The following is a 26,195-nucleotide window of genomic DNA, read 5'->3' on the forward strand; positions in this document are numbered from 1 at the left end:
CTCCCGGTGAGTCAACATGGGTCAGTGGACGCTGCACAACATTTTACTTCTCCTGCTTCTCTGCAAATCCAACGGACTGTTTGGCGGTTTGAAAAAGTAACCCGCGTCACTTCTCCTCCTTTTGTTTGTTTGTATCTGATATCTTCACTTTTGTTTACTAATGAAGCTGTGTTCTTTACAGAGGGTCCTGGCGTGACAGGTATGTAAGATGTGTATGAGTGTGTGTGTGTGTGTGTGTGTGTGTGCAGAGAGATCATTTATGCAGTTGCAACCTTTCGTGTCTTTAACACAAGTTATTATTTCTGAATCTGCCCCCAGAGTTATATCACTTGATAAATACCTTGGTCTCAGTGAGTAAGTAACCAAGGCTTCAGGCGTCTTAACAGAACTTTCAGATTGAATGTGTTTAATTCACCACTGCATCAATTCAGTTTTGCTTGAACAAACATTTTAAAAGGGTTTGACGGACGAAAAGTTTTGACTGATCTTCATGGTGGCTGCTTTTATAATTTTCCTTCGATTTTTAGATTTCAACTGAAAATATATTTTCTCTAGTAAAATCCTGAGTAATGATTTTATTGTTGCTGTGGGATCAATGATGGGATACACCGAGTGTGACAGAACAGATTAAATACTACTAAAAACATTCTTGCTTCTTTCCTTTTTTAAATGGGTATATTATCTTTAACCGCACAGCATTATCACTTCCTTCTCCTTGTTTTAATTTCATTTATTACCATACTAAAGAATTACCATGTTATTTGTTTGTTTGATCTTTAGTTTGCAGCGCTGTGTCATGAATCACATTTGAACTGTTTATTTGCAGAAAACTGGATCCAAAGGACACAATTAACAACGCACCGAGGTACATTTGCTAATCAGATGTCTTTTCTTACACCCATTAATACAACAGTCAAACCACATCATGCAAATAATGAAGGATGGATTAAAGCTTCACTCTTTATATTCTCTAACCTCTATGATTATCTTTCAAAACACAATTTAACACATTTGAGTGTTGCTGTTTGTTTTTAGTGGTAATAATGCAGGAGCAGTAGTAGCAGGAGCAGACGTGATTGTACTGCGGATAGAAGTAGTAGTAACACGTGCTGCGGTGGTGATACTAGCTGTAGTAATACTCCACTACCCCTGCCTCATGTCGCGTCGTCCTGCAGGTTCACCCTTCTGGCCCCAGACCTGCTGAGGACAGACACCGAGGTGAACCTTTACCTGCAGGTCGACGGTCTAACCACACCCATCACCGTCTCCATCCTCATCCTGGAGTTCAATAAGAACACCTTGCTTCTCCAGGACTCGGTCATACTCAATGAGGGAAATGGCTTCAACACTCTCAAGGCCATAAAGGTGACTCACCAGGGTCGCAGCTGAAGGGACAAGGTGTAGACGCTAGAAGATTTAACAAAGGAACATCGTTACTGTATATATATATATATCTCGTTCTGATTAGAAAACATTTCATATTTTTGTTTAAATACTGTACTTCCAATAATATAAAAACAAAGGGTTTATGCCTTTGAATTAATAATATTGAATATTGAATTTATAATAATCTGTCTAATTTGTCTTTAATTTTGTTTATTGTTTGTTTTGTCTCTTTTTTGGCAAATGAATTAGACTCAAAGAGAGAGCGAGAGTCTGTAGCTGTAACTGTACAAAAGCAAACCATAAGAACAATTACACTTAAAGGGTATTCAGTGAAAAGGCAACCAGATGAACCGATCAACAAATGATCCACAATGCACAACGTCTGCCATCACAATATAATCATATGTGTATTATCAACACGATATCAATATGTCAGTTTTTTAAATATCACAGTATATCGTGACAGCCCTCGTCCTAATTATGATGCTGTTTATCCCAGCTTCCCTCGGATCTTTTGAATCGTGATGAGGAACAGAACAAGTTCGTGATACTGAAGGTGACCTTTGAGGGCTTCCACGTCGAGGAGAGGATACTGATGGTGTCCTTTCACTCTGGATACATCTTCATCCAGACAGACAAACCCGTCTATAACCCCGGAGACACAGGTGAGGACCGCGGACGCTGCTGAAAACTCAAGAAAATGTTTGTTGCATTAATGACACAAAAGGATATAGGAGATAAACACATGAGCATGAGAGACCACAGGTAGTATTGTAGGTTCAAACTGAGTTTTACGGCCACAATGAGGAAAAAAATCTGAAATTTAGAGAATAAATGTTGTAATAATACAAGAAAAAAAATCATAATAATTCAAAAAAAATGTCATAATATTACGAAAGTTAAAAATGTAAAATTTCGAGAGGAAAAAATATAGTTTTTAGGAATATTACATCAACCATCAACAATAGAAAAGACTCAGTTTCCTATGCTAAAGTAGAACTTAACAGGAAGCTCCACGTTCCTCATTTTAAAGCAGAACCTAAAATTACAACTTTATTCTCATAATATTATCATTTTTTTCTCTTGTGAAATTACAACTTTATTCTTGTAATATTGTGACTTTATTGTCTGAAATTTTTTCCCCCTCAACTTGATAAATTCTTTACAGATTCAAATCAGAATTTTAAAATAAACGTTTTTTTTTTCGTTTTGTCTTTCTAGTGTAGTGGCCACAGGGAAACGGTGCTAGTATAAGTGGTATTAATAAGAATGACGATGGAACCCGGGGATACGAGCCTGAACAGTGTTGAGATTGATTTTTACCCTCTCTCCCTCTCCAGTTCGCTACAGAGCCTTTGTGTCTACTCCTTTCTTTAAGGCCTTTGACAGCACCATCACAATAGATATCCAGGTAAACAAACTTCTGAAGACGTACCTGATGATGAAAATGACCATTAGCTGCAGCCCCAGTAAATATAATCTCACTATGAACATTGATATTTCTAACGAGAGCACAAGAATGAACATAATGCAAAAGAAATACAAGAGATTTATAGATTTTCTGGAGGTACAATGCAATGACTTTGTTGTGTCCTCCGTCTTGTTGACTTATGGGTTTTATCAGCTCATTTGTTCTCGTGTGTGTTTCAGAATACAGACAATCTGGCGGTTAAACATCTGCCCAGGGTCAGAGCTGATGACGGTGTCTTTGCTGACATATTTACTCTCTCTGAGCTTGTCAAGTAAGATCATCTTGTTTGTCTGTGCGTTCACCCTCTTTTCTGCCATTACCATGCTTTTTATATACGCACAGTCCGACAGCAGTCCTCAAGATATTGCAGGGTTGGTTTTTTTGACTCACCGTGTCAATATTTCCATCCAGATTTATCTAGAAATTATCTAGAAATTGAACTCAGTAACTAGCAGGTCACACATGTTTATTTTAGGCCTCCCCCTCCTCCCCCCCGTTTACTTTGCGTAATTTGCTGTAAATGCAAACTAGGGTGGCTAAATTCCCATCACTGAAATACCACCTCCAGCACGTCCTCTTTTTGCAGTCCTTATATGGGATGGAAATCAAGTAGTGTTGGTTCAGCACTTCGATTAAAGGTCCATAGGTGCTAGATAAGAAGCCCTCCACATGACAAATGTGAGTCTCCTTCTCCTTATGGTCAGACTTTGGAACGATCTCAGTATCCAGGGTGTTGGTGATGGTGCTCATCATGGCGTCCATGTCCAGAGCAGTAATGACTTGAAGAAGTCATCCTGATGAACCACACAACAGTTGGTGAGGGTGGTTTTCCCTCCGTTGGTTACGCCGCAGATATGGTTCGTAGGAAAAGTGTCAGAGAGTTCAATAAACTGGTGAAGGAGGTCAGTTATCAGACGGGAAGAAAGGTTGAAAAAGCAGAAGGTTGCAGCAGGAAACATCAACTACTTGATTCGTCCACGGCAGCAGAGCTAAGCGAACTTTTCTTCTCGGTTTGTTTGGTGGTAAACAACAGGATTTATAGATAGATCTTGACAATGGTTTCACTCTTTTATGGTAATTTTCCAAGGTATCACTGTTAATTTACCATGGTTCATTCATATTTAAAGTCTCTGTTTCCTTTGTTTTATGCACTTTCTCTAACACTGTGAATGCAGTGAAGGAACATGGACGCTGACTGCAAAGTTTGACCACTGGCAGCAGAACACATTCACCTCGAAGTTTGAGGTGAAGAAATATGGTACATGAAATTTTTTTTTTACTTTTGCTAATAACATCAGTAGCAGCTTTGTTGTCACACTTGAAATTATTTTGATCTTAACACATTTTCTCAACTGTGAATATCACGTTTTGGAATGGCTCTCTAACTGTGGGTTTCAGTGCTTCCTGCCTTCAATGTCACCTTGACCCCCAGGAAGAACTTCCTCAACCTGGAAGACAGTGAACTGATCGTAGAGATCACGGCCAGGTCGGTCTTACACACTCATTCACACGCAAACACACTTACTTGTTATGTTACGGCAATGTATTATACGTCTAACCATCTTAACCAACACTGCTGCTGATTAAACTTCAACTGTAGGCAAACGTTGGGCCGATAGTCCTTCATATCGGCGGTTGTTTGCGGTTCTTCGATATGCTTCTTTGCCAGTGCCCCCCTAAATCCTATGGATCCTGTACTCTTTAGTTTAACCTAGACCTTATCCCTGCGTTAACCGACTGTGTGTCAGGTACCTGTACGGACAGCCGGTCCAGGGGACGGCCTACGTGGTGTTTGGAGTGAAGATGAACAATGTGATGACGAGGTTGCCATCGGTGAAGCAGGTGTCAAATGTAAGTCACTTCTCCATCCCAGATTTCACCAGCTGTTCTCACTGATTCTGGCTGTCAGCTATGTCATAATTAAAAATTAATTACTACAATTAATCGAAATCCCAATTTGGCCAAGTGCAATATCCAAATCGCAGGAGCTGCATTTTTTTTTTTTTTTCTTGTTGATAAAAGTAAAATGTGTCACAACATTGTTATGCATTGTTAGCACCTTAAGTGTTGTGGTGCCACATGTAACGGGAACATGTTTGTTTGGTACAAGTCCCAACAAAAATCACATCATCATCATAAAAAATTTTCAGTGAAAAGAAAATGCTAAAACAATCATTCCAACTGAAATCTGCCAAAATAATCGCAGTATGATTTTTTATTTATTTTTTCATATCGTTCAGCCCCAATTGGTTTTAAGCCTCTCTCCGTGTTTGGTGTCAAGCGAATGCTACTGTGGTGTTCCCCTGTCTGTAAAAAGAATAATGCAGGCAGTGCAGTGAAGAGTGTCTCCTTGGTGCTGGACAGGTTGCCTAAACTGGGGTTTGAGCTTGGTTCCTGTTGATTTTTATATAGTGAGATGGTGAGAGCCATGGGACTCAACCATAGAGTCCACGTGCAGCTGGTGAACCAAATGAGCTGAAAGATCAGAAGGATTAGGTGTTGGGGAGTAGAGCTCTCGAACAGAGTAATTTTAGTCAAGAAGATCGTGTGTGAAAGATAGTTTGTGAAGAAAAATCCTATGTCAGTGTTCACTTAGTAGCTTTTTCTAGAGCTGTCAACCACATCTCACATCGTCTTCCTCCGTGGATGAAAGCTCCAGAAAAAAGCTTGTGAGTGGACCTTGAGTTAGAAATATAAATATTAGTTAATATTTCTTAAAATTAGATATCTGTAACTTTTGCTATTGCTACATAGCTAACGTTAGCATTAACAGCTGTTTACTTACCAGTCTAGATGAAAAGTTGCGTGTTCAGCATCAAACTTCATCCCCGTACTCACCAATGGCTGTCTCTAGAGGTGGAAAGAAACACCAATGTTAACTCTCTATCACATTTTTTTTCTACTAAAGTTAGCATGCTAACCAGCTAGCCCTGGCCCACCTCGTCACATTCCCATAGCGACTCACTGCAGCCTCTAGTCTTCCCTGAAGATGTAGCGCTGCTCAGAGGGCGTATGATAACCTCTTGTCTTATAAACGCAACGATGGCTGAAGCTCATGTCAAGGTGTCGATCACCACCACATGCTTCTGCCAAGAAACCACATTCGGCGGCAGAAAGAACAACTAGCACCTTTACCTCAGTTGTAACGGTGGTAAAATCGCTTTTATTTCTGTCAGATGTTTGGTAGAATTACTCTGTGTGTTGTTGTTTCCCTATAGCTGGATGGAGGAGTCGTCAGGCTGAGCATGGACGAGATCAGGACAGCTTACCCCACAGACTTTAGATCTTTGGTGGGTAACTCTGTGTATGTCAAGGCCTCCGTGCTCACCAAGACAGGTAAGCACACAGGAAAAACAACACAGATAAGCATAGCTCAAGTGACTGTACATAGAGGCTGTAGTGAAAAGAGGATTTGACCAGTGATTTCTCATCAATAAAATCACAAAAACAAAGTGTTTTATGAAAATTTGTGCACATGTAGCACAAAAATGCCGTGATACGGGTGACACTGCTCTACAAGAGTGAGATTATCTTTGAAACCATCTCTGAAGTTCGAACAAATCTGTGATGTGCGTGCTTGTGTGGTGTTTGTTCAGTGTGGTTTGTTTGCACAGCCTAAAAAGAGCAAAATGTCGTAAATTTTGTCAAAGTTTATGTTGTGGCCCACACTGGACAGATCGATGGACGATCATCTGCAGTGCAGCTCCGCTCTTTGAAATGTATGTGGGTCAGATGTGTAGCAACTTGCTCTTTAACCCTCCTGCATAAACTGAAGTCATCAAAAGCTTTGACTTTCCCGTGTCACAACTCAGGGAAATGGAAATGTGGGGCATGTTGCTGCTGAAAAACCCCAACAAAACTGTGTCCTGTTCATTTTCTGACAACTCAAGGAATTGTTATTAAAACGTATTATTAAAACTCCTATAAAACTTATCACATTTTCTGTCCATATTTCCAAACACTGGTACAAACAGTGACACACATTAAAATCTTTATTTTTACCCAACAGATTAAAAAAAAAACTTGCGATCTCCCTTCTGGAACTGTGAGAAATCAGTTCAAATAAATTATTATAGATTATAAGAGAGTCAAAATATCAGAGAGAACCTTTCAGTCTATGAAATGATTGAGGTTATTGGTTATTTACTTTTCTTTGACCTCGGTGTTTCTCCTCTACAGGCAGTGACCTAGTTGAAGCTGAAAAGAGCGGGATTAAAATTGTGGAGTCTCCTTATGTCATATCGTTCAAAGACACACCAAACTACTTCAAGCCAGGCCTGCCGTTTGACTTAGCGGTAAGAACTGTGGTCTGTGTTTCACTGGACCCTCTGGGTACTTTGTTTTTTTGTGTTTTTTTTTTGTGCTCTTCAACTCAATCACTGTGAGTGAAAAACTCTCCCCCCGACAACCTGTCCAGATCCAGGTGAGCCACCACGATGGTTCCCCGGCTCATAACGTCAAGGTCAAGGTGAATTTGCTGGAGGCGCCACTGATCATCCACTCCGGCGCCACCACAGCCATCATCAACATGCCCAACCTACAACTCCCACAAACCATCACTGTTAGTATGACTGCATGCTGCTTTCACTCACTGAGCTTCTTCCCACCTGCAGCTGGATGAGCACGTTGTGATCACTTTTACTTTAAATGCTCTGCTGTTTCCACTGTTGGTTGAAATTTCACCATTATTTAACATGACGTTGAAGAAGAGGCCTGACCTGCTGACAGGGATCCTTTAAGTTTTTATTATCAACTCATCACAGCCAGTTTTTCATGCTTCATTATTCCTCTGAAAATTGACAAAGAAACTCCCCTGATTAAAACAAAGATGATTTCACGCTTAAACTTTCCCTGAAATATGTAATTTGTAAAACATTTTTACAAATATATGGTTGTTGTAACAATATATTTAAGCTTTATGACGCTTATATTGAGTTAAAGATTCAAACCTAAGATGGCATGATATTCAAGGCTGCACCACTACACCAAATTGTTGGTGTGCATCATTTTAAAGACATTTACGACTTTAAGTCTACTACGTTTCTCTATGGGTTTGAGCAGTGCTTTGCTGTAGAGCTGAAAGAATGAATAGATTAGTTGATTAGTTGATTGACCGGAAGTTATTCAGGAACAAATTCTGTTTGATATTTTTTGATAAATTTGTGATGATTTGCAGTTTGACTGTAAAACTAAAGCTAAAAACAATTTTTTTCACTATTTTCAGAAATGTTTTAAACTGAACGGCAACTAATTGGCAGATTAATTGATAATGAAATTAGTCCTTTGTTGCAGCCCATGTTTGCTGTATTTCTTTTAACGCAGTAAGAAAAATTACTGTTTTAATCTAAATATGCAAAGACGGTTTTAAAAGCCTGAAACCTGAGCGCTGTCAGAAGACCTCATTTACTCAAGTCAAGCCAGTTTTATTTATATAGAACATTTCATATGGCAGGCATAAACTCTAAAGCACTAAAAGTGTGCTTTAAAAGCAATAATACATCATACATGACAAAATATAAAAATAGCATATAAGATAAGAAAATATTACATAAATAAAACAGAGCAAAAAAACATACAGAATAGGAAAGTATTATTATTATTATCATTATTCTAAAAGGGAAATAATAACAATAATAATACTAACTCACACCACACACTTAAACGTAACTAAAAGTTTGCAAAAAGAGATATGTTTTCTTTGATGTGTATTTAGTGAGCATGTCACAAACATAGGAAGGAACTAAACCATTGAAAGGTTTAAAAACAATGAGAAGTATTTTAAAATCAATTCTTTGTTTTACTGGGAGCCAGTGAAGAGATGATAAAATAGGAGTAATGTGCTCTGACATTTTGGTTTTTGATAAAAATTCCGGCTGCTGCATTTTGAATAAGATGGAGTTTATTTAACTTTTCTGAGTCTGACTGAGAATAAAAAAAAAAAGAAAAAAAAACTTCTAACTTTTGCTGTAATTCTAAGATCATAAAAGTCAGTCATAGAAATATTAGAGATGTGCTTTTGGAAGTTGAGATCGGCATCCAAAACACCACACCCAAGTTTCTGACATGCTCACATGGTTTATCAGACAGAGGAGGTAACAGAGTTGAATCTCATACCTCAAAGCCTGAGGACCTACAGATCATTCACTGGGTTAAGGTTATCGGCAGAAACAGATATGTATAACTGTGTGTCATCTGCATATTGATTGATAGGACATATTGTATTGCTGTATTACGGACCCAAGTGGAAGCATGTACAAATTGAACACTGCTAATTGTGACAACAGGACAGGCATCTTTGGGTTTATGAAGACAAAACTGTCAATTGTGTCTTCCCCCAGGTTGAGACAGCACAGGTCCACCTGAGACCAGATCAGCAGGCCAGACAACAGATCACTGTTCGGCCGTACATGAGCTTTAACAATGAACGGAGTAACTACCTGTACATCTCCTCAGGGGAAAACAGAGTGTCTGTAGGAGACACAATATCCCTGACGCTGACCATCAGAGCTGCAGACCAGACACACAGAGACTTTATCAAACATATCAGCTACCTGGTGAGACGGGAACACACCCTCACATCTCCGCTGCAGAACATTTCAAGCGCACATGGGAATAAAAAATGAAAAAAATCATCACTTTCTCCTCCCTCTCTCAGGTCATCAGTAAGGGCGAAATCGTCATCGCTAAGCGCGTGGATGTGACCGGTCACGAGGTCACCAGCGTCACGTTGACGGTCACCCCGGAGATGATGCCATCATTCCGTGTCGTGGCGTATTACAGCATCCCCTGGGTAGGGCGTGGAGAGGTGGTGTCCGACTCCATCTGGGTGGACGTGACGGATTCCTGTGCGGGAGGGGTGAGTTATTTTGGGCATTGTTATGCATGTTCACACACTAATCCAAAAATAGTCCCAAAAATAAATGCATTATTTAGTCTCATGTGAGAAAAATTCACTAAAACCTAGAGTGTTTGGCTCTTTTAGAAAATCACTGAGATAATAAAATTAAAAAGATAAAAGTCTGGGGCAGGAACCAGTAGCCAGAGTAGGGTAGTCATAATGTATTTAGAGACAGACAACAATATTGTTGGTTCTTTTGTGTGATTTGTTAACAGAAAGAAAAATATCATCTTGTTCTCAGTCAAACAAAAAAGATCTGGTCTGAAATTAGACTCTGAACCTTTATGAACCAATTTAGCATTAGTTCTGTTTCTCCTTTTGTTGTGTGTTTGTCTCTTCAGCCTTGTGTTCATTATTGTGTCGATGCTTTTGTATTCTCCCTGTCTTGTAGCTGAAAGTCGGGCCAGTGGAGGACAGGCCCCGAGACTACGCACCTCGGGAGAGATTTAGTTTTCGGGTCAGAGGTGACCCAGGGGCAAAGGTCAGCCTGGTGGCTGTGGACAACGCTCTCTATCTGCTCAAGAAGGACAGACTCACACAGAATAAGGTGTGTGTGTTTGTGTGTGCATCTGTTTTTGAGGGTGAGAGTATGTTAGAATATCCAGCACAATAAGAATCTGCTTTATGATTTCATTATAAATGTTATTATCTATTAATTCTGCATATTTATAATGACACAATGACATAGGATTGGGGTTGCAAATATGCGTCCCATAACCAGGAGTTATCGAAAATGATGTGTTCGTTGTTCTGTTTTTATAAAGAGCTACACTGAAACTCAAAAGCACAAAACAACTCATGTCTCCTTGTTCCCCCTTTTCTTAGATGTGGAACGTGGTAGAGGAGGGAGACATTGGCTGCACCCACGGGGGAGGGAAAGACGCCATGGGGGTGTTCACAGATGCAGGACTGCTCTTCTCCTCTAGTGTCGGGGTCAAAACTCAAAACAGACAATGTACCTACCCCCTATCTCTCACTCTCTCTCTCTCTCTCTCTCACTATATATATATATATATATATATATATAGACAGAGAGTGTGTGACAGTGTTATGTGTTAAGCTGGTGCAGACACACNAAAACAACTCATGTCTCCTTGTTCCCCCTTTTCTTAGATGTGGAACGTGGTAGAGGAGGGAGACATTGGCTGCACCCACGGGGGAGGGAAAGACGCCATGGGGGTGTTCACAGATGCAGGACTGCTCTTCTCCTCTAGTGTCGGGGTCAAAACTCAAAACAGACAATGTACCTACCCCCTATCTCTCACTCTCTCTCTCTCTCTCTCTCACTATATATATATATATATATATATATATATACAGTGATAGTGTGTGTTACAGTGTTATGTGTTAAGCTGGTGCAGAATCACAAGTTGTCACAGGTGTTTTACTTTCTGACAAGTCGTTTCTTGCACCGAGCCGACATTTTTATTTTTACATTTTATAATGAGGAGTGCAAAACCCAAAGCCTCTGTGGCGAACAATAACAGTATACAGTAGCTCATATTGAAGGTTTATATAACACCAATATTCGCCAATTGCTAATTTCAATCACTGCTGATTGTAATTATCCTGTGACTGTATTCAGTGTCTTGATTATATGCCTATAAAAATACATTTATTTACACCAAGATTTTCTCCTCTCCGCAGCCCTGCAGTGTCCAGGCAGTGCCAGAAGGAGGCGCTCTGCTGAGCTGTTGCAGCGTAAAGCCCAGCTGGGTGAGTGTCCTCCTCGTCATAAAGACTCATAAAGGTTTGAACGTCTCAGTCTGAACCATGGACTGTAAATAAAAATGGACGTAGCTTTTTTGGAGCTCCGAGTGAGCTGCTCCACTGTCGCCATCTTGGCAGCGCCTGACTCCGCCCCTAACTCTTGGAAATGGGCAAAGAGTCGGGGCGTGTGTCGAGCTGAGACTTTGGTGCATGCAGGTCAGTGGCAAGCATACGCTCACCCACCTGTCACTCAAAGCGGCCACAACCTCAATTACTTGTAACGTTAAGCCTTAATAAAATGTAAACAGGTGAGTTCGATAAATAGAAATTAGCTCTAGAGACCATGTTTATTTCTGCTGTAAAGTTGGACATTTTCAACGGGGGAGTCTATTATAGTGGTCAGCCCTGGAGTTTGCTGCTTGGTCTGGTCATTAGCTTTGAAGTTTGATAATTCAGTCTGGTACAATAGACAATTGTTAGTATATCCTGTTAACTGTGTGAAGTGAATTTGCTAACTATTAGAGGATAGCAGCAGCCTGTGTCATAAAGGCTGGCAGGATCTGTGCCACTATTATGGTTAACATCTAATCAGAAAGTCGCCTTTTTACACATTTAGCAGTCAGCCAGCAACAGTAGCATTCATTTGGAGTCATGTTTCAGGCCAGGTCAACTCTTTAGCTGCTAGCTTTTCCACTTTCTTCACCTGCTAGTCACTAACTTTGTGTGTTTTGTGCTCGGCAGGTAGTGTACAGTGGGCTTTAAATTCTTGTTTTAGTGGAAACATGGTCACTAAGAGTGCTGAGACTGAATCATGCAGTAATTATGAACTCCGATTCATTGTTAATAATAATAATAATAATAATAATAATAATAAATTACTTTGAAAAAAGGCTAAATGGCAAAAAACATTTGGTTTAGTGATCGTCTTCTGAGGGTCCATCACTCCCAGCAACCCATTTTACATTACACAGTAATTTCAGTAATTGTTGAGAAGAAACGATTGATTCTTTCATTATCAATACTGATTACTTTCTTCTGTCTCCAGAGAGTCACTACAAACAGGGGCTGCAGCACCGCTGCTGTAAGGACGGCCTCAGGGACATCCGCATGCCGTACTCCTGCACGCGCCGCTCCCTCTACATCACTGAGGGCTGGGAGTGCATCCGGGCTTTCCGCTACTGCTGCGCCACTTACAGGGGCGAGGTGTTTGACACCACAAGGCCCACCACCCCGCCACCCACAACCACAACTGCCCCCACCACCAGCTCTCCATCCTTCGTTTATCTTAGAGCAGTGGAAATCGGCCCAGGAGGGGTTAATCCGTTCCATGGTACTGTACCTCAACCTTATCAGCTCAAAAGACTTAACTTAAAACTTAAAACACGACTGACAAATTGCTTTGGAATTTAGTGGTATAATGTTTGCCATGTTGGTTTAGTCTTAATTATGCTCCCATTTTTAATATTATTTATTTATCATAATATTACTTTATTCTCAAAATTTCTGATTTCGTTTTTTCCCCTCAATGTGGCCCTAATACTCTGCCATACCTTTTAAAGCAGGTTTCTAGTTTAGTTCAGTTTAGTTTGTATTTACTTTGTTTGTAATTTGGGAAACTTGACTTGGGATCTCAACAATGTGTTCACTTACGCAGCAGCAACAAGAACAACAACAGAACATAAAATGTAAACACAGGCACAAACATGTCGACACAAGATGCAGCTTTATGTGCAAAATATGTGTAATTCTGCTTCCTCGATTTTACTCTTATTTCAGTTAAAAATGTTTTTCACATCTAGTTTAAGTTATTTTGTTAGTTGTAAACTTGGTATTAAAAACTTGCTAATCATATATGAATGTGTTCACATAGATTTTACTTCATATGCACGCGTATTACCTATGTCGCCTGGACTGCCTGGATGGCCTACACGGCGTAGACACTTTGGCATGGCTGGACTGCCTGGACCACCAGGACCACCAGAACCTGAACTGGAAAGGCTCTTTACTGCAAGCATGATGCCGGAACCAGGGATGGAGGAAGAGCCAGAGGAAGAGCCGGAGAAAGACTGGAAGTACCAGAATGAGGATGACCTGTATCTGCGTCACAAGTTCTTCGAGTCATGGCTGTGGACGGATGTTAGACTGCCCAGCGAGGCGGGCGAAGATGGGTGAGTGAAAGATTAGAGGAGAAGTTTCTATCAGAGGCAGAAAAGTCTGATTGATTTAATAAATCCTCTAAGTCTTTAGATTTTTATTTATATGAATCCTTGTGCAGCAGTTAGGTTGCTCCAAGAGCAGATGTGGTGGGAATCAGCATGAAAAAAAAGGTAAACAAGGAAGTAAGCAGTCATAAAAATGCAGCTTGACATGGATTAGAAAAAGTAAGAATGAATTATCTTAAAATAAGAAATTATGACTTTGTCTGAAACTATGTGACGCAGTTTGTCTGATTCATCTCCACAGGAACATGTGGACCGTAAACAAGTTGTTCCCTACAATTGATGCAGAGGTTCAATGTGTCATCTCGTGTTTTGTTATCGACTCATAGATTTTTAAAAACAGCCCCACTGCACCAACCCCATCCTTTACACCAATAAAGATTTCCTCTCTCAGCAGTGGAAGCATTTATGATTCCACTGCTGCTTCAATCAATTAATGACTGGAAATTCTCTAAAGGCTCCAACTTCTTAAGTTTTGTATACAAAATGTATATAAAAATAAAAACATCACAGCCCATGCAAGTTAAAATAAAAACTTTAGCACCCATTCCTGTTAGTGTAAATTTGAAACCCCCCCCCCCGGGTTGTGTCATGTTGTGTTTGGTCAGTGACGTAACGACTGAATAAACAGCTCAGAATCAACAATGCTGACTCTGTTTAACTGTATTGAACAGATACAAAACCAATTTGTGTTGCTTTGCTCTTTACATCCACGTGTATGTGTATCTGTGTGTGTTGATTGTGAAATGTATCCGTCAACCTAAACACCACAGCCGCTGTCATTGTTTAACACCAAGTTAATGTTTTACAGGTTGTGTGTTGAAACATTACAAAATCCATTAGGTCCAATTAAGCCCTTTTTGTGTTTTCATTTGAGTTCTATCATCCTGTAAATCATTACTTATACAGCTGTGCTACAGAGACTTTCATGAGGCATTTATTGAACAGGGTCTGTGGTTTTGCTCTTGGATCTCTTTGCTGGCGATAACAGAGACGTAAATCTGATCAACAGGTTGGCGTCTAAGAACGTGCCCGTCACTTTACCTGACAGCATCACAGAGTGGGGATTTCTGGGCATTAGTGGATCACCTGATACAGGTAGGAGGAGGAGGAGGAGGAGGAGGAGGGTCTAATTTTATGAAAACTTGAACTGGAATAAAAATACTTTTGAGTTTGAGATGTTTTACTTTCACATATAACATACTGTATATAATTTCTAACAGTAACCCTCACTACTACATGTTGAATATTTATTTGCAATGTTACTTTTATACTGAAATAATTCAAGCTAAATTTCATTTTTTTTGTTGCCGATATTTTGTTCTGGCATTGGTTTTGGTATTTTCTTTCCAGTTACAGTCGGTGCTGGCACCAAAAACAGTTGATTCAAAACAAAATAGACTTGAAATTGATTGAACTATTTGTCAAAAATCATTTTACAAACTGTAGGACTTCAATTAAGAGCGGATTCTGTAGATGATGTAGATGGTAGAATCATCTTGAATCTGTTGGCCCCATTAGCTTGTTGACTTTCCATTACTCAATCAATAAGCTCTACAGGAGATGTCCAAATTAATTGCATTGCTTAAAGAGTAAAAGAAAACCTAATTCTAAATGTGATGATATACTGAAAAAGCAAAGACTTTTGAAGAAAGAAAGAAAGAAAGAAAGAAAAAAATTGTTTTCACTTTGCAAATATGTGCAAAATCTGAAGGTTCAAATCTAAATTTAACGGCTAATAGAAATACTACAAACACTTATGCACATTCACAAATGTGCAAATAACCCCCCTGGCTGATTTGCTTTTTCAATGTCCGCAGGTTTCTGTGTGGCCGAGCCTTACAACGTCAGAGCATGGAAGAAGTTCTTCGTGGACCTGAGGCTGCCACATTCAGTGGCGAGGCTGGAACAGATCGAGATCAAAGCTGTGATCCATAACTACGACTCCACCGATTTGCACGTAAGAGAATCACCATAAAGCTACACGGCACAGCCACTTCAGTCAGGGACGTTCAATAAATACAGATTGTTTACCATGATCACCATTTTAGTGCAGCTGAGGCCAATGTGAATGTCATTAGATTTGCTGGTATTTAGTCATAAACCAAAGTACTGGACAAGTTGAAATTTGTGCTAATTGTAAAGTTAAGGGTTCACCAAAGTTATTATGATTCATAATCAGGGGAACATGAAGGCTGATAGTTGCCAGACATTTTCACTCAAAACTTTCTCTCTATAATATTGTGAAGTCGTGACCTCTACCTGTAAAGTGCCTTCAGATAACATATCAAAGAAAATTGAATTGAAAACCACAAATATCAGCCCCCTGGTGGCACCTAGAGGAAAAGAAAGGGGATCAAATAAGTCGTTGTCCTTTGAGCACCATGGATATCTGTACCAAATAACATAGCATTTCACTAAATGCAAAAAAAAATGTCAATCTGTTGGATGGCGTTAGAAGGAAAGTCAAACAATAAAAGCCCACCTCTAATCTCTCTCCACTCGATTACAACTCGGCTGAAAGGAGCTATTTGTAAGTTTTGCTAATGCTACATAGCCAACGTTAGCATTAGCAGCTGTTATATACTAGTCTAGAAGAAACGTTGCAGGTTCAGCGTCAAGCTTCAGCTGTCTCCAGAGGCGGAAAGCAACAGCTTATCTTGACTCTATTTCTATCACTTATTTCCTTCTACTGAAGTTAGCATGCTAACCAGGTAGCCTCGGCTCAGTCGGACCGTCTTGTCACTTTCCAATACCGAGTCACTGTAGCGCCCAGTCTGCCCTGAAGAAGTAGCGCTACTCAGAGGGCGTATAATAACATTGTCTTGTAAACGCAATGATGGCTGAAGCTCTTGGCAGGACTGGTAAGTAACAGCTGTTAACGCTAATGCTTGCTATGTAGCAATAGCACAACTTACAGATAGCTTACCTTTAATGCAATAGAATGATAAGAATGGAAGAAGAAAAAAATCTTGGAACATTGATTGACTGTGTTGTGACTCGTTTCGGCTCAGGTGAGGGTGGTGCTGAAGAAGACAGAAAACATGTGCAGCATCGCCTTTAGGGGCAAACACACACAGGAAGTGGAGGTACCGGCCCGCTCTTCTGTAGCGGTGCCTTACACCATCATGCCGCTGGTGGTGGGGAAACTTCCTCTGCAGGTGATTGTACTCGCTGGCGACGAGATGGGAGGAGACCAGGTGCAGAAATCTCTCCGGGTGGTGGTGAGTGACAGTTGATGATGAAAATGTCGTCATAGTATAATCAGGGAGGGATGTAACTGGTAGCCTGTAAAGTTTGTCCCCTTCATACGCCAGAGTTAGCTGCTAAAAAGTTGAAATTCCTTTAATGTCACAGTAGTTTTATTTCTGCTGCACTTCTATGGTTCTATGGACAGTTTCTTTATAGACAATCGTCAACTGAAGAGATTAACTAAAGTGCAATTAAAGGTTAAAGCCAGATGAATGGTCTGTATAAAGAAAGTAACTAAAAGATAACAGACTAGAATAAACTCTTTTCTTAACCCCAACAGCAGGAAGGAGTGCAGAAGACTGAGGTTTTCAGTGCGGTGTTGAATCCGTCTGCTCAAGGAGGTAAGAAGATTGAGATGCTGTGGCGCATGATTTCCCATTATCTCCTATTAACTGAACGTTAAACAAATTGGAGACAGCACATTGGTAAACACCACTTTTTCTGAACTCAGGACTTTTAAAGCTTAGGTTCATTTGCTGTCGGGCTTGTACAAGTAACTGTATATATTTTATTTTCGTCTCAGGAGTGGATCCTCTTCAGGTTTGGGTTAGGTCGTCATGAAGTCTTACTAAACGGCTCCGTTTCCGTCCATTTCAGGTACGCAGATAGTTCGTGTTGCCAGGACGGAACTGGAGTCAGTTGTGCCAAACTCTGTTCCAGAGACGTACGTCAATGTCCGAGGTCAGTCACTTGCAGAGTGGTGATGAGGATTAAGAATAAACCTCAGAGAACAGACCAATTCTTTACTCTACCCCCCCTCTCCCCAGGCAACCTGTTGGCAGACAGCATCGATAACTCCATCAATCAGGACTCTCTGGCGTCTCTTCTCAAGATGCCCGGTGGCTGCGTGGAGCAGAACTTGGCCAGAATCACTCTGCCGCTCATCGCCACCCTCTACCTGCAGCGAACCAACGGCTGGGAGAGTGTTGGGGTGCAGCGCAAGGCTGAGGCTATCGGATACATCAAGAGAGGTGAGAGAGCGGGAACATATGGATGAGGCAGACAGATATCTACAACAAAATAAAAGAGGACAGTTGATGAACTGAGAGGATACTATTAAAGAGTGGATGAACTGCTGTATGTAGAATGGGTGGATGATTAATGGGTAATTGGATACATGGATGGATTGATATCCATTCATTCATTTATCCAAATAGCCATTTGATGGATGGATTGATAGAGAGATTTGTAAATGGATAGTTGGATGGATGAACAGGTGGATATTGGATGAATGGATAGCAAGATGGGTAAATGCTTAGTTGGATACATTGATGGATGGATGAATGGTAAGTTGGGTGGACGGATGAACAGGTGGTTGGATGGATGGATTAACTGACAGGTAGGTAAATGGCTGATTGGATAGATGGATGGATGGATGGCTAGTTGGGTGGATGGATGAAGAGATGGATAGTTGGATGAGTTGCAGACTTGGTGGACAGATGGACAGCTAGCTAGGAGCTTTGTTAGCAGTATGACCTAAAGTTAAAACATCTTCACCTCCATCTTTACATTTTTACAGTATGTGGTGTTTTGTGTTTTCAGGCTATGAGAACCAGCTGGAATACAGAAAGGCCGACGGGTCTTACCCCCCCTACAAGCGGGAAGGTGCAAGTACATGGTACAGTCAAAAAGTCACACTAAAATTACATTGTAGGTGTTAATGCTCATAAAAGATTCTGTTTTTTAAAAGGTCTTCAATCAGAATCCTTCTTACTTTTTCCAAGATGCAGAAAAACTAACTTCTGATTTCCAGTTAATTGGGTTTTTCACACAGACGTGCATGAAGATACAAAGAAGGAACCAGTCTAATATTGTCGTGGTGTGAAAATTTCACTCAGGTTTCCACATCAAAACCTTCTTATTGTGCCAGATTTTCCAAAGTTATCCTGAAGAAACGCAATAAAAAAAAAAAAAGGCAATGCCTGTCGTCAGAATGCAAAGGTGTCCATACTCTGCTTAAAAGTGACTGAATGTAGACTAATCCGAATGTCAGGATCACAGCATACGTGGTGAAGGTGTTCTCCATGGCTCACTCCATCATCGGCATCGAGAAGCAGCACGTGTGTGACCCTCTGCTCTACCTGGTGGAGAACAAACACCGGGGCCTGGGAAACTTCATAGAGGAAAACCCAGTTTACAGCACTACCATGACTGTGAGACACACACACACACACACACACACACACACACACAGGCCCCTGTATAAGCTGATTACTCATGTACTCTTTGTTAAAGGAAGTTTATTTTTGAAAGGCTTCTTATGTGGAAAATGTTGAAATAGAATAATTAATCAATCTTTTCCAAGATTTTAATAAAAACCTTTTTTCCCCTGCGTGTCACTAGGGCGGACTCAGGGGCGACGACCCTGTAACGACCCTGACGGCCTTCGTCCTCATAGCGCTCGCTGAGACCAAGCAGGCAGCCATCCGCTGCACCAGTACAGGTGTGAGTGTGGAGGTAATTCATATGAAGAGAAACAAAAACAACAGCATTAAATGTGTCAAACAGTGACATTTAATCCGTAAAATCACATTTTGTTTTGTTGTATAATCAGTGGTTATATTAAAACTACCTTTCACAATATCTGTGGTTACAGGAAGTCGTTAGTAAGACAGCAGAATACCTGAAGAGAGCGCTGCTGAAGCCCGGGAGGAGACCGTACACGGTGGCCATCGCCTCGTACGCGCTGGCTCTGCTGGGGGACGCTCGACCTTACGACCCGACACAGACGTTACTCAAAGCAGCAGCTCCAGGTATCATGTGACCCGTGTTTCATATGTATCATACCAACTAACTGCTTTAATCTGTCCACATTTATTTTTACTTACATGTAGTTTTCTTTTTCTTTTGTGAAAAACCTTCTGGGGTCCAGTTACTAAAAAGAACAGATAATGATGAGGTGAATGAATGATAGTATGTTGTTCTTCTCATTTACTTCCTTCTCTCCTCCAGGTGGCAGCCACTGGCCCGACCATCAAAACAACTTGTTCACCTTGGAGGCGACCGGCTACGCTCTGCTGGCTCTGGTGAAGCTGGGACACATGCGTGAAGCCGCGGCGCCCTTCCAGTGGCTGAACAGCCGGCGAAGAAGAGGCGGCGGCTACGGCTCCACCCAGGTACCAGCAGGGCGCGTCTGGTAGAGAATCCAACAGTTCCTCATTGTCAGTTTATTCACCTGCTTCATATCTGATAAGCGGGTTTCGCCTCATGCTGCAGACGTTCGTTCAGACTGTTGAGATGAGGCCGAAACAAACTTTCCCCTGAGGGATAAAAAGGTTTAAAGTAAATAAAGTTTAAAGTTCTGCATTGATTTAAGTTTTATAAAATCAAATTACTTGATCATATAAATCCAAAATTGCCATGAGCTGCTCAGTGACCAGTGGAAACACAGCTGATCACTTCCTGGCTCTACGCCGGTGACAGTCAGAGCCGGAGGCATATTGTTTTCAGGTTATCCGTCCATCTCATTGTTGTGGACACAATAACTCAGTCACGCCTTGACAGAACTTCTAGATTTTAGTGGTCAAAGGTCAAAGGTCAAAGGTGACCTCACAAAACATGATTTTGGCCTCGTGAACGCAATACCTCCGTAACGCCTTGAGGGAATTTCCTCAAATTTGGTAAAAACATTCACTTGGACACAAAGATGAACTGATTAGACTTTGGTGATCAAAGGTCAAAGGTCACGGTGACCTCACAAATCACTGATTAGCCATTACTCGAGACTTCACACAAACGGTTCATGTTTCATCCGACTCTGGATGAACAGGGATGTAACCTGAAGGCTTTGTTTGTTGTTCCGTCCTCTCCCAGTCCACCATGGTGGTGCTGCAGGCGCTGTCACAGTACCTGATCGACAAACCGCCCTCTTCCGTCAACCTGGATGTGGACATCAGGATGACAGGACGCAAGGAAATCCGCGTCCATTTCAACCCCAGCACCGCCTTTGCTCTTCGCTCGGAAAGGGTGAGGCCTTAGGAAAAACGCAAAGTCAGTCGTGATTGAAGCTGCATCATCAGGCAGAAGGTTCAGATGTACGTCACTAACAGTTGCTTGTGTTGCGTAGTTACCTGCTAATGCTGATCTGGAGGTGCAGGCTCAAGGGAGCGGACAGGGGATACTGGAGGTACGATCACATGACTCTGTAAATGGAGATTAGTATCATGGTGTCAGGTCATCACGAACTCTTATCACTCACAGAGGACCTCACATACTTACAAACTGCATGGTTGAAATATGTCATTTGTTTTTGAAAGAGTGTTTTTATTTGTTATTTCAACTTTAATCCAAGGTCGTGACCTATTACAACCAAGTGCATGAGGTGGATGAGAAAAAGCCCTGCGAGCACTTTGAGCTCAGCGTCACTATCCAAGAATCCAGCGGTAAATTAAAGTTGTCAGATGTGTTTCCTGTTTTCTTGGGTTCACTGAAGTCTCTTTTAAGTGGATGAAATGCATTTTAGCAAAGAAAAGAAATATCCTGAATTCTTCCATTTCCTCCATATATCTGAAAACAAACAGCGTAATCATAACGCAGCAGGAAACAATTTATATTTATAGTGTAAGTCACCATCATAAAACATCACATAAAGAATGAAATTTAAAGTAAAATAAGTAAACTATATTTGTGTTGCTATGAGTGTTTTTAAAGAAACGACCTGAAATAAAAATACAATACTTTAACATGACTAATATAACTTTGTACAACACTGTTAAAAACAACACGCAAGAGAAAGGAGGAAAACAATCGCACCTGAAAACGCACAAAATAACACAGAGCAGATAAATGTAATGAAATGAAAATAATGGATAAAAGTCACACGACAGAAAATATACTATTAAAGACATTGACGTCCACAGGGTGTTAAACCCAACCTCTGCATATTAAATAATACTTTGTTTCTGTCCCGTAACAGCTCAGCCTCCAGGAGAGGTAGGGAAGTCCTACGACATCACCATCAAAGTGAGGTGAGTGTTAGGTGTGTTAAACCTTTTTGACTAAAATGTTCTCAGGTGAAAAATATTATAAGTTTCATTTTAGCTCAATCGACTAAATGATGACGAATCCCGTCAGTGACCGGCCTGATAGTTTTCTGAGTCTATGGTATGAGTCAAGCTGATATGCTGCTTTATCAGTGTTCCAGTGATCAATAGGAGACTGTTGGCGTCTTCTCAGGCTTTTCTCTCTCTCTCTTCCACAGAGCTTTAGTACCCAATGTCAGGATGGTGGTCCTGGATATCAGCCTGCCTACCGGCTTCACCCCACTGAACTCGGACCTGGAGCTGGTAATCTAACTAAATCTGAAAACTCAGAAGGATAAAGATTATTCTTATTCACTGTAAATCACCAAAGAAAATGATTTTCAAGAGTTAAAGCCACAAGAGAACGATTTATTTACTGCTAATGTTGTTGTTTAAAGGTCCCTGATTTCACATATTTGAAGCATTGATCCATAAGATATATTTGTGGTAGGCAAGTGTTGCTAACTTATTCTGTATATATATATATGTGTGTGTGTGTGTGTGTGTGTGTGTGTGTGTGTGTGTGTGTGTGTGTGTGTGTCCAGTTGTCCAACTCAGTGGACCATTACATCAAAAACTTCCAGATTGTTGATAACCTGAGTGACAGAGGCTCCCTGATCATCCACCTGTTCAAGGTAACTACAGCGTGGCGGTGACTTGCTGCTTCATTTCAAGTCTTGTCTTTGTTTACGCTCCTTTTCCAAAGAGCAGGTTTACTGAGTCATCTGGATAACTTTACTGAGTAAAATCTGTTGTTGCAATAGTCCCAGATTCGAGGAGGTTCCACTGACTAACACTGTTACACGGATAACGAGGACCTCGTACTTCCATTTACGTCGGATGTCGTAGCTGGGAATGAAGCTCGTTATTTTTAGCAATACTAGTTGATAACAAATCACTAGGTGGTATTTTGTGCATAGAAACACCATGGCGACATGTCCACCTGTGTACGACTGACTTAATGAGCACTAATAAACAGTAAATTACTACAGCTTTCACTTCAGTTGATGCACAGAGAAGCCATCTTGGATTTCGAGGTCAGGGTTGGCGAGGTTCTTCCGGCTTTCCGAATCAAATATCCGACTTCAGGGGGCGTCCCCAGTTGAAATTTCAGACTTGGAACTTCTGATTTCCCAGTTTAAATTGAACGCACCATTACACACCTCAAGCTTGTTTAATAAATGTTCCCACTGGCTGTATCGTCTCTGCTCATCTCCTCAGGTGTCACACAAAGAGCCAGATATCCTGATCTTCAGGCTTGAGCAGAACTTTAAAGTCGGCCTCCTCCAGCCGTCCTCGGTTACCGTCTACGAATATTACAACCCAGGTCGGAGAACAGACGCTGCTCGTCACAGAATCCTTTATTCAGATATTCACAAGTGTTCAGATTTAGCCCTAACCATGCAGACTGATAATTCAGAATGTGTCCTGCTTATTTGAAAGTTAAAAAACAATACTGCAACTTTAAATATTGTGGTGTCTCGTGGTTTGTCAGATCACCGCTGCAGTCGAACCTACACTCCCAAAGAGGACAAAGAGGAGCTCAGTCGGATCTGCAGAGACAATGTCTGCCGCTGCACACAGGGTGAGGGCGTGCGTGTGCCTTCAACAGCGCATTCGTGGGTGTGTGTGCGTGTTATTTTCAGTTTACTTTTTTTTTTCTCTCTCACAATCTCCAGGTGACTGCTGCATCCCCAAACCCGACAGTGAAAGTTACCCCAACAAAGAGAGAGAGACGTTTGCCTGCAAGAGCTTACACCATGGTAAGATACACTGTCTCTCTCTCACACACACACACACACACACACAAAGTCAAATGCTTTCACATTTTTCCAGGAAGAGTTGTTAAAACTCCCCCTACATCCTGTTACAGATTAAACTGAAGGTAAAAAAAACACCGTTCTGCATGAAGTGAGCTCTGCAGAGCATCAGTGGTTCTTTGTAAACAGCTAATGTTTCTTTGTATCACCACTTTGTTGTTTTGATTGATCTCAGTAGTATAAATAACATGAGATTTATCCAGTGTTAAGATTAATAATAAGAATATTTCTTGACGATTAGACTATGGAAACACTCAGTAATGTGATATTTCTTGTATATATGTGACAAATGCTCCCACTGGCACGTCAAAAAAAACATTAGGATTCATCCTCCCTGGTCCATGAACATCTGTAAACATCTGTAAGGCCTCATCACGAACAGGACAAAACATTACACCTTTATTATTGTTATGCTTCAGTTTTCCAGGTGAAGGTGCTGAGTGTCAACCAGACTTTCTACGACACGTACAAGGTGGAGATCACACAAGTTATCAAGCTGGGTGAGTCAGTGCTATCTCTCTCACACACACACACTCACACACACACACACACTCACACACTCACTCACACCCCCACCCCCCACACACACACTGCTGCCACTACAGACACACTCCACTGACTTGTTAACTCAAGCCTGTCAGCGATGGCCAAGGAAAAACAACAATTCTATTTTGGTTTTGAGTAGTTGCTGCTTTCACTGCCATCTTTCTTTGAACCATTTTATTCTTGATGCTGCACCGGCTCGTCAGTCGCTTGCACAGTGTCAATGTTCATAGCAAACAATTTTGGAAACTGAAATGATCTCAATAATTTTGTATGAAGCTAATCTGATATTATATTTTAATCTGAATCTATAATTTCCATCCTGTCAGGGAGACAAAGTCTTGTAACAACATTAATACAGTCATGGGAGACCACATATCCAGACTAGTGTCGTTATTTCATGCTTAAATGTTTATTTATGCAACATAATTCAGATGTAAATGATTCCATATCGCATGTCTGTTTGTGCCTCCCCTCCAGGTGTGGAGGCTGCAGTGGAAGTCGGCCAGACGAGGCTTTTCATGTCACATGGAGGATGCAGAGAGGGGATCAGCCTGAAGGAGGACACCCACTACCTCATCATCGGCCCCAGAGACGACAAGTGGAAGATTGACAGTGAAATAAACGGGTAACGAAGCAAAAAAAAAAAAACAAACAAAAAAAACCCCCAAAAAACTTCATTAAATACACTACTAATGCAATCTAGTACAACAGTTCAGTTTTGATTGACACTGTCAGAAAGGTGTTAATTTAACTATGTAGTAGGTTGTAGTTTGCAGTGGTGTTGCTTTACACCATCACTAGCTACAACCTCAGTAATAAACATAGTTGGTTTTACACAAACTTGCCATTTTACAGGAAACGTGGCAGAGCAGTTGTACTGGACTGCATCAGATTGTTTAGGTGTTCCTAATAAAGCGGACAGCGGGTCAACAATCACAAGATTAAACAGGACTGTTATCTCCTAAACTGTAAAGTCTAAATATAACTATCTCTGTCTCTCTTTGCTCTCTCTCAGCTTCATCTACATGTTAGGAAAGGACACCTGGGTGGAGCGCTGGCCTTTGGCTGCAGAGTGCTCCAGCAATCCCAGCCTGCAAGCTAAATGCACAAGCCTGGAAGCTGCTGTTAATCAACTGTTTGTCGAGGGCTGCAGGCTGTAGAGGCGTCCTAGCGGCAACTGCACGCCGTCCTCGTGTGGACCCAAAGATTTAAAGCTCATTTTTAACCCAGTCTCTATGCCAAGAGCATTTTATTCAGCTGTGTTTTCACTGTGGAACAGAGAACTGAAAGTGTAGCCGCTAATAGTGACAGATATAGTCCAGTTTTTCGAAACACGACTGGCAGCAACAAACTACTAAAACCAGTCAACTCAAGGTTATTGTAGCTTTTATAAAACGGCTAATAATAAATCTGTCACACATGCTTTCTGTCTGACATGAAACCTACTGTTGAGAAAAGGATGTGGTAAATACAGACACCATCTTCACCAATCCAACGATACATAGGTTCTACTCATCTTTACAAATGTACAGGTTTACAATAAAGTCTAAAAGGTCAAAGGTAAAAATACGTCAGTTTGAAACATGCAGTAAATACAAATAGCTATTCATGTCACTCTGTTGTTGGTTTGAAATGTTAAAACATACTTAAAATGACCTAGAGGGAGTTTAATTTGACGTGTCTGTAATACTATATTAAATAGGCTTCTGAAAATTGTAATAAATCATTTACAGGTTGTTCAGAGTTAACCTGTGCTGACTGAAGATAAACTGAACTCTTATGTTCTGTTTACGTTTGTGAATCTAAATTTGTGTTAAAAATGTTTTGTTTGTATCAGCTCTTTATATTCAGACTGGTCCTAATGAAGGAAAT

At 40.9% G+C, this 26,195-nt stretch overlaps 1 protein-coding gene across 2 annotated transcripts; it reads left to right on the forward strand.

Annotated features, from left to right (window-relative positions):
• Positions 1-26,112, forward strand: LOC111235834 (complement C3-like). Of its 2 annotated transcripts, XM_022764398.1 has the most exons (44): positions 1-96; positions 182-199; positions 319-354; positions 827-865; positions 1,176-1,365; positions 1,886-2,051; positions 2,727-2,797; positions 3,037-3,128; positions 4,033-4,115; positions 4,256-4,343; positions 4,606-4,708; positions 6,076-6,193; positions 7,037-7,152; positions 7,275-7,418; positions 9,196-9,411; positions 9,513-9,713; positions 10,147-10,302; positions 10,581-10,710; positions 11,403-11,471; positions 12,511-12,795; positions 13,336-13,633; positions 14,697-14,782; positions 15,505-15,644; positions 16,699-16,908; positions 17,217-17,277; positions 17,534-17,617; positions 17,704-17,907; positions 18,479-18,554; positions 18,930-19,089; positions 19,280-19,393; positions 19,533-19,689; positions 19,889-20,052; positions 20,750-20,902; positions 21,003-21,062; positions 21,228-21,318; positions 21,852-21,903; positions 22,137-22,221; positions 22,503-22,592; positions 23,179-23,284; positions 23,453-23,542; positions 23,637-23,720; positions 24,197-24,277; positions 24,801-24,948; positions 25,339-26,112. In XM_022764398.1, the coding sequence occupies exons 1-44, from the start codon at positions 17-19 to the stop codon at positions 25,481-25,483; spliced, it is 5,340 nt and encodes a 1,779-aa protein (XP_022620119.1). In that variant the 5' UTR covers positions 1-16; the 3' UTR covers positions 25,484-26,112. The 2 variants fall into 2 exon arrangements, with proteins under 2 accessions (XP_022620119.1, XP_022620120.1); XM_022764399.1 differs by lacking the exon at positions 319-354.
• Positions 26,113-26,195: the final 83 nt, after the last annotated feature.

Source organism: Seriola dumerili, unplaced genomic scaffold (genome assembly GCF_002260705.1).
Source record: "Seriola dumerili isolate Sdu_G_001 unplaced genomic scaffold, Sdu_1.0 BDQW01000538.1, whole genome shotgun sequence".
Taxonomy (NCBI): Eukaryota; Metazoa; Chordata; class Actinopteri; order Carangiformes; family Carangidae; genus Seriola; species Seriola dumerili.

Coding starts and splice junctions, on each gene's coding strand:
- LOC111235834 (XM_022764398.1), top strand. CDS start 17: ATGGGTCAGTGGACGCTGCACAACATTTTACTTCTCCTGCTTCTCTGC. Junction 13,634..14,696: donor AGCGAGGCGGGCGAAGATGG/GTGAGTGAAAGA, acceptor TCTGATCAACAG/GTTGGCGTCTAAGAACGTGC. Junction 14,783..15,504: donor TAGTGGATCACCTGATACAG/GTAGGAGGAGGA, acceptor CAATGTCCGCAG/GTTTCTGTGTGGCCGAGCCT.